Source organism: Dermacentor albipictus, chromosome 8 (genome assembly GCF_038994185.2).
Source record: "Dermacentor albipictus isolate Rhodes 1998 colony chromosome 8, USDA_Dalb.pri_finalv2, whole genome shotgun sequence".
In the NCBI taxonomy this organism is placed as follows: domain Eukaryota; kingdom Metazoa; phylum Arthropoda; class Arachnida; order Ixodida; family Ixodidae; genus Dermacentor; species Dermacentor albipictus.
Genome location: NC_091828.1, coordinates 62,109,931 through 62,121,991, shown reverse-complemented (window position 1 = coordinate 62,121,991; position 12,061 = coordinate 62,109,931). Strand labels below are relative to the sequence as shown.

General features: G+C 49.3%; 1 protein-coding gene across 1 annotated transcript in view; it reads left to right on the top strand.

Annotated features, from left to right (window-relative positions):
• LOC135921778 (uncharacterized) overlaps positions 1–12,061 on the top strand; it is a 60,430-nt gene that overhangs the window by 34,831 nt on the left and 13,538 nt on the right. The window contains exons 10-12 of the mRNA XM_065456085.2: positions 266–371; positions 6,224–6,436; positions 10,508–10,673. Of these exons, the coding sequence (XP_065312157.1) occupies positions 266–371; positions 6,224–6,436; positions 10,508–10,673 (485 nt within the window). The remainder of the gene's footprint in view (positions 1–265; positions 372–6,223; positions 6,437–10,507; positions 10,674–12,061) is intronic.

Genomic DNA, 12,061 nt, shown 5'->3' with positions numbered 1-12,061 from the left:
ACCCAACAAAATTTGAACTTGCGTAACTGTTCGGTTGAGATCATTGAAGCAGCCTGTATTGAGGTAAAAGAACACAGAAGTAGCGCTTCTGGGTCATTGCTGCTAGTTCTGAACCACTGAACTGCCAACTCACTTGTCTAGCATTTGCACGAGCATGATAGGAAAGTCCAACTAGCTCACGCAACCTACTTTCGTCAGGCTTGTGCGAGTGTCCTCAGTTGATCTGGGAAATTTAACCTAATCAATTAATCTCTGCCGGTTTCAGGGTTGAGCGCCTTGTACACAGGTTAGAGGACCAAAAGGATTGCTGCCAGGACGTGGCGGCACTGCTCGCCGGTCTCGACACCAAGATCATCGACAAGGTGCTCGAGGTGAGGGCCTTGTGGCGGCGTGTCTGTACCTGTGGATGGATTTCTCAAAACCAAAACATGCTAGTGTAGGGGCATGCTTAACAGTTGCCCCTTCTGAGGCAAGATGGGGCAACTTGGCCAACACCCCGATCGGGATTGAATTTCTCAATCTTGATTGGCTCGTTGCGCAAACTGTGGAATAAATTCAATCCTGGTCGGGCCTCGATCGGGATCAAAAGCGCCTCCTATGACACCCATGTAGAGGCCGTTTCAAACATTCTAAGCGGTACAAGCAAACCAAGAAGAGAGGTAGAAAAAAAGGATGACAATGGTGCTTTATTTTTTTTTTTCCTTGTCTCTGTTTCATCACAACAAAATGGCTCTTTTGTACACTTCAGCAAGTACTTTTTCCTTTTATCACAACAGGGGACTTTCGATAACTTGGAGCTTCTATGTTGTGAAATCCTAACAAACTGCTAGAAGTTCATGTTCAAGCTCCTGCTTAGGAGAGCTGCTGGGGGCATCTCTGACTACGGCATTGTACTGTAGTGACCAAGGTTGGAGGTTTGATTGCCGCCTCTGCCAGCTGTACTTCGATGGGGCAGAATGCAAACACTCGTGTAGTGGGCTTCGAGTGCCCGTTAACCCTTTTTTGGACAGCAGTACGCCGTGCAACTTTTCAGGGCAACTCTGTAGCAGTAAAATATAACAACTACAATTTAACTTTCCTGTTTGCAGATGTTTCTGAACTTCATGAGAATACTTTATTTCCATATCAGTCAACAAGGCGGAACGATTGTGATGACTATTTACTTCTTTTCCACCATGTTTAGTTATTTCTGTCTCTCTTCCTCAACCTACCACAGTGACGCAGCAACTCTCTCGATCAAAATTGCACTTAAATCTTGCACTTGAATAAAGACACAGTAAAAATTTGCCCAAGCCAATTTTCTCTCGCATATGGTTATTAGAAATGCCAGGAGACATGTTTTCATGACTGCTCCATGCTTTTCTTGCTTCATTGTGGTCAGGCACCTCAATTTGTCATGCCTGCACGACCAAAATAGATTACATTACAGCACTACATGGGAGGATTACATCGCCTTTGAGATTTTTCAAGAATCATCTGTTTTCTGAAACCCCTTGTGGTGCTGGAAAGCACTGAAGGGGGACGCTAGGGCCGAGTATGCTCAATAACTACAATGTAAACATGCAAGACATGCGCATTTTGCTTGTATAGTGTATGGGGGGTCCGCAGGCTACTTCTGGTCATTTTACAGGCATCCATGAGGGGTTCAAAAACGCACCACGAAGCCAGCCCGTGTTCTCTCTCATGAAAGTTGACCAAGTGGATAGTGGGACATATGATCCAACTTTTTTCTCCTGTAACCTTTTTCTCCTTTTTTCTACTGGTCTGCAACAGAATGCAGACATGGGCTGGTTTGTACAGGAAGTTAAATTGAATAACTGCAAAATAGGCAAGACAGGTGGTGCTTTGTCCGTTTCCTTCTCTGTGTCCCATCTCCTGCACTGTTATTCAGTTTAACTTCATCAATGGTTGTCTTTTTTTAGATGTGACTTTTTATGTACAATACCTGATCAAGAACACACTTCTAATGATTTAGAGCTTTTGGACACTGATTGGTTCTCTGCTTGTGTCCATCAAAAGGTCTAAGAACCCCAGGTGGTCAGAATCAATTTGTAGACCTCCGGTACAGCATCCCTCGTAGCCAATGAATGCACAGCTTTGTGACATTGAAACAGACAAATTCAAGTTAATTTTAAAATTAATTCATAGCAACTCCTCTAACCACTACAGCACCTCTCAAATAGCCCTTATGTTACATTGGAGTGCAGTAACCCCGTCAGCCAAATGAAACACCAGCGGGGAACGCATGTGAACTTTACAACACCCTTGTGCTTTGCTCTCACTTGGTGAGCAGGGCAATTTCTGGATGAGCTTTGCTTGTCTCCATCAGAAACATGGGGACATTGGAAAAGGGCCAACACAGAGTAGCCAGCCAGAGGCATGCTACTCCAGCCAAACTCTCCTCTTTCCCTCTCTTTAAAGTAGGGGTGTGCGAATACTTGGATATCACGAATCAAACAGGGAACATTCAGACAATTTGATTTGCAAATCGAATGTCTACTATTATTCTATTTTTTGAATATTCGATAGCCTGCTGTGGTGGCGCAGTGGCTATGTAGTTGTGCTACTAAGCACGAGGGCACGGGATCGAATCCCAGCCCAGCGGCCACCGCATTTCGGTGGGGGTGAAATGTAAAAACACCCGGGTACCACGCATTGGGTGCACATTGAAGAACCCCAGGTGGTCAGAATTAATCCAGAGTCCCTCACCACAGTGTGCTTCATAATCAAATCTTGGTTTTGGCACATGCTTGTGTACGTGGAAAACTTTATTGAAGAAGAGAAAAAAAAATAATGGAAAGGAAATGGCTGCCTAAGGGTGGGGCCCTTGGTCCAGATCTCGACTGGCATGGGCTACTCCCTGGGCCCTATCTAAGAGAGCTGCATGCCCCTCATGATTGCCGTCCTCAAGGGTGCGATCTTGTACGCATTCCAAAATAGAACGGCGGCGGTCTGTTCCACCGAGCCGTACACGATTGGTCAATTTCATGGCGTAAAGAACGGACCGCCTCCGTTCGATTTTGGAACGCGTACAAGATCACACCCCAAGTTGCGTCTCCCATGGCAGCGAGAAGTTTGAGGTTATTTTGAGTATAGCCTCAGAATTTCTTTCTTTTCTATATTTTCAGAAGTCACTAGCCAGGACCATTGATTGCGGTATACCCGTGCAGTGCAAACAATGGCTTAGCACAGAGCGGTGGTTGGGTCACGTGAACACTGTCTGCACTTACGTCTGTCACGCAAATTGACCTTACGATATCTCACCTTCCGTAATGATGGGAAAGCCCTTCTGTATTTAAAGGAAAGGTGGAAAGCAATACATGCAGTAGAAGACCGCGATAAAACACAGGTCCACCATTAAACTGAGAACCGCAATGGTACTCCGTGCAACATAACGTCACTAATTCTTTAGCTTCGTAGGAGGAGAAAAAATCACTTGATTCTATTGAGCAGGTATTCTATTGTTAAAAAATATTATAGAGACCTTCGTATACTAGAACTGAGCTGTAATCAGTGCTGACATACTACCCGCCATGGTTGCTCAGTGGCTCTGGTGTTGGGCTGCTGAGTACGAGGTCGCGATTGAATCCCGGCCACGGCAGCCGCATTTTGATTGGGGCGAAATGCAAAAACACCCGTGTACTTGGATTTATGTGCACGTCAAAGAACCCCAGGTGGTTGAAATTTCTGGAGTACTCCACTACGGCATGCCTCATAATCAGAAAGTTGTTTTGGCACATAAAACACCACAATTTAGTGCTGGCATACCAATTTGAAGTTCCTTTAAAAGGGTCCTGAACCACCCCTCAGGCTTGGTGAAAAAACACAGCCTACGGATAGTATATGCTGCTGTGAACATCTCAGCAAAATTTCGCAGTCGTGCGTAGCGCATGGATCTCACAAGCGGAGTGCAAAGTCACCTTTTTCTCAAACAGAACCCTGCTTCTCACTCTTCTCTAGACGCTTTATTTCGTAATATAGCATGTTCCCGTACGCTGCTGCTATTGGCCAATCGCCTACATCAGTCAAGAAGGGTGTTTAGATCAGTGCGCTTCTTCCTGCGGTTACTGTGTATATTTATTGATGCAGTTTAATTAGCAGGGCTGAAGTGAGAGAAAATCTGCTTTTGAATTTCGATAATAATTATGTACTTCCGGAAGAAGCCGACTATCACCTGCTCACGCTCAGGTGCGGCTGCCAGCGTAGGAATTAAACTTTGCCCACCCTGCTTATCGGTGCCACCCTGCTTATCGTAGCCACTGGGCCTCGCTCATTTCTACTAGTTTTGAATGTTCAACTAGCCTCGAACCATACGAGGCTGTGGTGTGAGGTCACACCACACGCACGCTTGCCAGCGCACCCTCACTCCCGGCCACGCCATGGCGGACTTCACTTCATATCGAGCCATTGATTGCACTTCAAGATGCACAAGTTGGATGTGGCTACTATACATCGGTCGAGCTGGTGCAGGACAAAGCCGGTGTGCACCACGTAGCACAGCCAGACTCGAGCATTTGGGCAAGAGCGCACACTCAAGCCACACTCAGGCACACTCAAGGTTGTTAGTCAGCGCTGTTGTCTGTGTCCCTTCACTCGTCCTGTCATTTAGCACTGTTTTTATTGCTCGTACTTAAGCCGTGTCATGCACAAAGCAAACGTCGTGCATAAGCACCGCAGCTGCACGCAGCTGCAGTCTGCTGCGTAGCGTAGATACCATGGACGCCGTGGGGTGCCACGATGAGTATGCTGGCTGAGCACACTGCAGCTCGCTGAGGACAACCACGTTTGGCTACATTTGGCACGTCGTAGGTGCCAAAATTGGTAGTGGCACCTACGTGAACATTCAAAATCAAATTTGAACTGCTCACCACGGTGATGTTTGGCAGGCAGAATGTTGGCACGCCCTGCCCACTCTGCCGTGGCCATTGCAGTGCAAGGCATTGAAGAAGGCACAGGAGCACAGCCAATGGGATCACGCGCAACCTTTGATTGCCAATAACACCGCTACATCTGAATGTACTGAAATACTTTTTGTGGCTAAGTATTTCAGAAACAGTCTATTTTCACTTCAACTACATTTCTCGACTTTGATAAAACGTGGTTCAGGGCCCCTTTAATAAGAGTAGACCGTACTGTATAGTATCTTGATTTCTGTGTACCTATAAGTTTCTGATGGTGTTGGGCTGCTGAGTACGAGGTCGTGGGATCGAATCCCAGCCAAGGTGGGCGCATTTCGATGGCGGCGAAATGCGAAAACGCCCGTGTACTTAGATTTAGGTGCACGTTAAAGAACCCCAGGTGGTGAAAATTTCGGGAGTTCTCCACTACGGCGTGCCTCCTAATCGGAAAGTGGTTTTGGCAAGTAAAAGCCCCATAGGAAAAGTTTTTGATAGCTTGCTACATTCTTGTTATGCAATGCTTGGAGCTATCTGAGCATATGCAGCACCGTGTTTTCTTGGCCATAATTTGTAAGCATTAACTGTTTTAAAAGTTTTCTCATAATCAATATTTGTCCTTTTTTCCTTGATTTGATTCGCTGTTTGAGTCGAGAAATAACGAATCGAAAGCTGCTGCTTGGTATTCACCCACCACTACAGTAAATCCTTCTTCACTCTCTCGGCCCATTGCTGCAGTGAGGATTCAAAGAGATTGCGTTGTTTTTAAGGGCATTGTGGATGCATTGCATTCAAGGGTGCCTCCCAGGCATGTTGCTCCTCAAGTAGCAAAGGTTGTTCACCAACGTCGACACTACACTGCCGTGCTGCCTGCGACTGGGTGTGGCCTTCACAAATTCGTACTTTTTCAGATTGTAACGGCTAACTCGCCCACATGCAACCACTGTAACTCTGAGGATGCCATCGAGCACCTCCTCGGCCATTGCGTCTCGTTTGACATCCAACATCGGGCTCTTCAGAGAATGCTCAGCCCACTGCACAGTCCACCCTTGGCAGAGGCAAAGATCCTGCGTGCTCAGCATTGTCTGTCATTGACCCAGAAAGTTGCTCATGCTCTAATGGCTTTTCTCAAGTCAACAGATCCGAAAAGACACTTATAGACACCGTGTGTGTGCTGCTGTAAATCTCTCTCTCTTTTTTTGTTTCGTTTTTTGCCTTCTCCTTTATTCTTCTAGATCGTGACTCCATATTTCCCGTGCAGGGTATTTAACCAAACCTCCGCCTGGTTAATGTCTCTGCCTTTGCTCAATCCTCTGTCTCTGGCGCAGGTGATGAACGACACTTCAGCGGCGGCACCTAGTAGCCGGCTGCAGCGGTGGCTGACCGAAAAGATGGACCGACGGGAGGGCAGCTTCGGAGCCGACCTGGATGCCCGTCTTCGCACTCGCCTGGACGAGCATCGCAGCAGCCTCCAGGCAGAGGTGGCAGCGGTCGCTCGCCAGGCTTCTGAAGCACGAGAGGCGGCACTGGAAGCACGCAAGGTGAGAGCGAAGGCTGCTTGGCCCTTTCCTTTCCGTATCATGCTAGGAACCGGGGGGCCTCCAGTAAATCGCAACCCTGAATCCAGAGAATAAATTCTGCAAAATACCTATAAGTTTAATGAAAGGGAACAATTGTCATCCACCTGATCGGTAGCATGATGCTACAAAGAAAAGCTGTACAAGTTTCTCAGAAAGCTTCGCAAAAGGAGGAAAGAACTTTTATCTTCAGAAAGTTAGATTCAGTAGAACCTCGTTGATATTGTCACGTGGTAGTGACGGCGAAGAAAGAAGCAGTACGGTGGAATACAAAACTAGCTTTTATTGGGCGAACCTGTGCCCACAAAACAGGCTACACTTATAGCACAACGAAAGCGGCGAACACAGTCGGCGATCGTCGAAAATCTGATCAGCGGGTCAAGCGCGTCGGCTTTTATAGAGCAGTCGTCGAATGTTCCAGACTAATCGTTCGGACCCGCGTGCCTTCCACAAAGTTCTACACCATTCGCGTTACGCGATTAAATCAGATAACACAGGGTTCGGCGACAACAGACAGCCGGGTAGAAGCATCGATAACTTTCCAGAAACATCGGATACATTCAGGCGCGTCCCTTGCTGTGCGATTACAGTTGTTAAGTGGCGAAACGTGGTCGCCCGATAAAGATAAGTACACGTGTCAATACCCCCCTCTTAAAAAGCATCGACCCGATGCTACATACAAGCGAAATAAAAACACCCGTAGCAAAGAAAACAACAACAAAAGAAAATAAGGAATTTCATCAGCGTCCGTAAAACGGTTTAAGGCGCACCACGTGGACCACTTCAGATCGTGCGCGGCGCCGCTGTGAATGCGAAATGCCGTCTGGCACGACCTCATAGTCCAGAGCGCCAATACGTCGGATGACCTTGTAGGGTCCGAAATAGCGTCGGAGTAGTTTCTCACTGAGTCCTCGTCGGCGTATCGGAGTCCAAACCCAAACACGGTCGCCGGGCTGGTACTCAACAAAGCGTCGTCGGAGGTTGTAGTGTCGGCTGTCGGTCCTCTGTTGGTTCTTGATCCGTAGGCGGGCGAGCTGTCGGGCTTCTTCGGCGCGCTGGAGATAGCTAGCGACATCAACATTCTCTTCGTCAGTGACGTGGGGCAGCATGGCGTCGAGCGTCGTCGTCGGGTTCCTGCCGTAAACCAGCTTAAACGGCGTGATCTGTGTTGTTTCTTGCACCGCCGTGTTATAAGCGAGTGTTACGTACGGCAGGACGGCATCCCAGGTCTTGTGTTCGACGTCGACGTACATCGCTAGCATGTCAGCGAGGGTCTTATTCAGCCGCTCCGCAAGACCATTCGTCTGCGGGTGGTAAGCCGTTGTCCTCCTGTGCCTTGTCTGACTGTATTTCAGAATGGCTTGGGTGAGCTCCGCTGTAAAGGCCGTTCCTCGGTCGGTGATGAGGACTTCTGGGGCGCCATGTCGCAGCGGGATGTTTTCGACAAGCCGTAATACAAGCCCGGACCGCAAAGACAACACCAGCGCCGTCCCGGAACATCGAGCAAGCCGCCGTCTTCAACAGCTGCCTGGGCGACGGGTGGACGCGCTGGCGGCGGCGGCGGTGGACGACGGAATTGCGGTGTTGCAGGACCTTGGCGCGGTCGCGCAGGGGGGCCTTGACGGCGGGCGACGGTGGCGGCGTAGGTCATTGCTTCCGGCTGCGGTGGTTCTGGTTGCACCTCAGGAACTCCAAGGGATCGGTGCACCTCTTCCTTCACAATGTCGGCGATAGAGGCCACCTGAGGCTGCGACGAAGGCAGGACCTTGCGCAGTTCTTCGCGCACAATGGCCCTGATGGTCTCTTGAAGGTCGTCCGAACCTAGTCCTTGGATGGCATACTGCGGCGTGTGCCCCAGGCGGTTATATTGCCGGGTGCGCATCTCGAGAGTTTTCTCGATCGTCGATGCCTCTGCAGAAAACTCAGCCACAGTCTTCGGTGGGTTACGAATAAGTCCGGCGAAAAGGTCTTGCTTGACGCCGCGCATCAGGAAGCGAACTTTTTTCTCCTCCGACATTTCCGGGTTGGCGTGCCGGAAAAGACGGGCCATCTCCTCCGTGAAGATTGCGATCGTCTCGTTTGGCAGCTGCACTCTGGTTTCTAGTAGAGCTTGGGCTCGCTCTTTTCGCACGACGCTTGTAAACGTGTGCAAGAAGCCGCTTCGGAAAAGGTCCCACGTCGTTGAGGTGGCTTCCCGATTCTCGAACCACGTCCTGGCGGCGTCTTCCAATGCGAAATAGACATGCCGCAGCTTGTCGTCGCTGTCCCAACTGTTAAACTTAGCAACCCTCTCATACGTTTCGAGCCAGGTTTCCGGGTCCTCGAATGTTGATCCGCGGAACGTCGGAGGTTCCCTAGGCTGCTGCAGCACGATGGGGGATGCTGGGGCTGCCATTGGGGTTGCCTTGTCCACAATCTTCTTGGTCTTCTCAGGTAGAAGTCCGTGCTCCGGGGGCAGCTGTTGAAGACGGCGGCTTGCTCGATGTTCCGGGACGGCGCTGGTGTTGTCTTTGCGGTCCGGGCTTGTATTACGGCTTGTCGGGGGCGTCCGGTACATGGACATAAAGCACCTCCACCAGATGTCACGTGGTAGTGACGGCGAAGAAAGAAGCAGTACGGTGGAATACAAAACTAGCTTTTATTGGGCGAACCTGTGCCCACAAAACAGGCTACACTTATAGCACAACGAAAGCGGCGAACACAGTCGGCGATCGGCGAAAATCTGATCAGCGGGTCAAGCGCGTCGGCTTTTATAGAGCAGTCGTCGAATGTTCCAGACTAATCGTTCGGACCCGCGTGCCTTCCACAAAGTTCTACACCATTCGTGTTACGTGATGAAATCAGATAACACAGGGTTCGGCGACAACAGACAGCCGGGTAGAAGCATCGATAACTTTCCAGAAACATCGGATACATTCAGGCGCGTCCCTCGCTGTGCGATTACAGTTGTTAAGTGGCGAAACGTGGTCGCCCGATAAAGATAAGTACACGTGTCAATATGATACTGTTTCAAACGATTTCTCAACGCCCAATGTTCTCGATCGAGAATCTAAAGAATTACCCAATCCAGTTACTTTTTCATTTGCCAGTTAATGTGTTCACGGAAAACGCACTTCAGGTACCCACGTTCAGTACATTGCCAAACTGCGATTGGATGAGACGTTTTCCGGTCACTAGATCCCACTTAAACAAGAAAAGGTGCAAGACACGCACGATCGGGAATGGTAGCTTCCCGCCTCAGTGGCTTCCCCGCTATACTCGCCCGTCCATCTCGCATCAGACTGCTGGCACCGCCGGCGCGCGCTAAGTTTCTTATTCCGGCACCATCAAATCTCAGCCGAGGGCGTTGCATGCCACGTTCACGGCTATCGCCGCCAAGATATTGCCATAAGCATCTTGACCTATCTATTCCATAGCACGTGCAACGTAGTGCCATTGGAAGCGTACTGCACGCTTTTAACAGGCTATCGCCCAATCGCGACGCTGTTTCCTGCATCAGGCGGCAAGTGAGCACCATGTTTCGTTCAGGCGGTTGGTGTCTTGGGCATTGTATTCCCGCGTCACCCGCCAGCTCGAAATTTGTTTTGGTTTCGCAAAGGAAAACGTCAACAGTCCACATGTCCATCGTTGCCTCGTGCTGCAACAATTCGTGACGAGTGGGCACATAAAACTACCCGCCAATATGCCCCGTTCCAAGAAGCCGCAGACCCATGCCGAATTGGAGGAGCGCAAATGTAAGCTTGCCCAAGCCGCTAAAACAACAACGTACATCTTGGGCCACCTAGCCCACACGAGCTCGGCGCGCGTCGGCGTCTTTTGCTGCAGCGATTCACGCAACGCTTCACATTACGTAGATGTAAACTGTAGCGAGATATGTTGCATTTTTGAGCGACTTTGAATCGTACGTTTTCCTGGTTAGTGCATTGTTTCTCATGGTCTTTCTTTATTATTTCCAGAACATATGAGAGAGGTTCTCTTGTATTTACATTTTAAGATTGGCAGGTCGATGGTTGACTCTTGCGGCATTTTTTGCAGGTGGCGCAAGAAGCGGTAGAAGAAGCTCAACGTGTGCCCCAGGTCGTCGCACCATTGACCACTGGCACGGCTGATGTGAACGAAGTCACTCGGGTAGTGAAAGACATGTTGGCGAAGTACGACGCAGACAAGACTGGTCTGCCAGACTACGCCTTGGAGAGCGCCGGTTAGTGAGCCTTTCCTCTTGGTCTGTTAAAGAGCCCGCTGAAAATGAATACACTACGCACAGATCCACCGTACTTAAAGGTACAGCCAGAGCCCTTTAATCCTTTTCTTCTTCTTCTTCTTCTTCTTCATCTCTCTCTCTTTCGCCAAGGAAACTTCTACGGAGAGGTTTGTATGCCAGCCAAAGTAACTTTAATGTCGTGTAGTGTCACTTGGAGGGTACTTAGCCATCGGCGGGAGGAGGCCAACTTGCACGCACATTCCACAAGCTGTACTTTGTTCCTGCTGCAGTGATTGAGGAGAACTTGTCGTGGGCCTCCCGGTTTGACAACTCTTGCCTGCCCATTACCCTCAGTGCTGACCGCACTCGACACGTACGGCGCCGACGACCAGACGGAGCAGTGCCGAAAGACATGACGAGCATTCCCTGCTTTTGTCTGTGGCGCAGATTGGCCTTAACGAGCTGACGATAACCCACAAAAATCACCTGCCATAAAGATGGAAAAACCCTCCTGTTTTCTGGAAGAAAACTAGAAAGCAATATTTTTTAGGCAATAGAAGATTGCCATTGAGCACAGTATGGCCCCCTATTAATGAAAATCCCTTTGGTATTTTGGTCAATTTTGCTATTTCTTGAGCTTCTGAGGGAAGCAAGCACATAGTTCTATTTGACAGATACAGTAGAACCTCGATACGTTCCTGCTATGCACGTTTTTCCGGCACTAACATTCGCAATTAACAAAAAAAAATGACCCAGTAAAGTTAGCTCAATTTTTGCCAGTTCACAAGTTCCCGGAAAACAATCTTTTGGCACCAATGTTTAGTACGTTGCCAAACTGCGATTGTATGATACATTTTCTGGCCGCTAGATCCTATGTAAACAATAAAATATGCAAGGTATACGTGATCGAGAACAGTATATAGCTTCCCTCTGCGGCAGCTTCACTGCAATGCTAACCCGCCCATCTCACGGGAGAACACCGGCGCACGCTCAATTTCTCATTTCGGTGCCAGCAAATCTTCTCGGGTCGTCGCACGTGGCATTCACAGCTATCACTACCAATCCCATTACGATAAGCATCTTCGCCCATCTGTTTCACAGCACGGGGTGCCGTCTGAAGCGTAGCACACGCTTTTAACAGGCGATAACCAAAACGTGCTGCCATTCCCTCTGCAGACTGCGATGGATCGTATACGTTTTCGGCCGCTAAATCCCATGTGAACAAGAAAAGGCGCGAGGTGTGCGCAATCGAGCACAGTACATAGCCGCCCATCTCGTGTGAAAATGACTGCGCCCAGTTTCTTGTTCCGGTGCCTGAAAATCTCTGCTCGGGTCGTGGTAGGCGGCATTCACAGCCATCGCCGCCAAACCTGCCTTCACCGACAAGC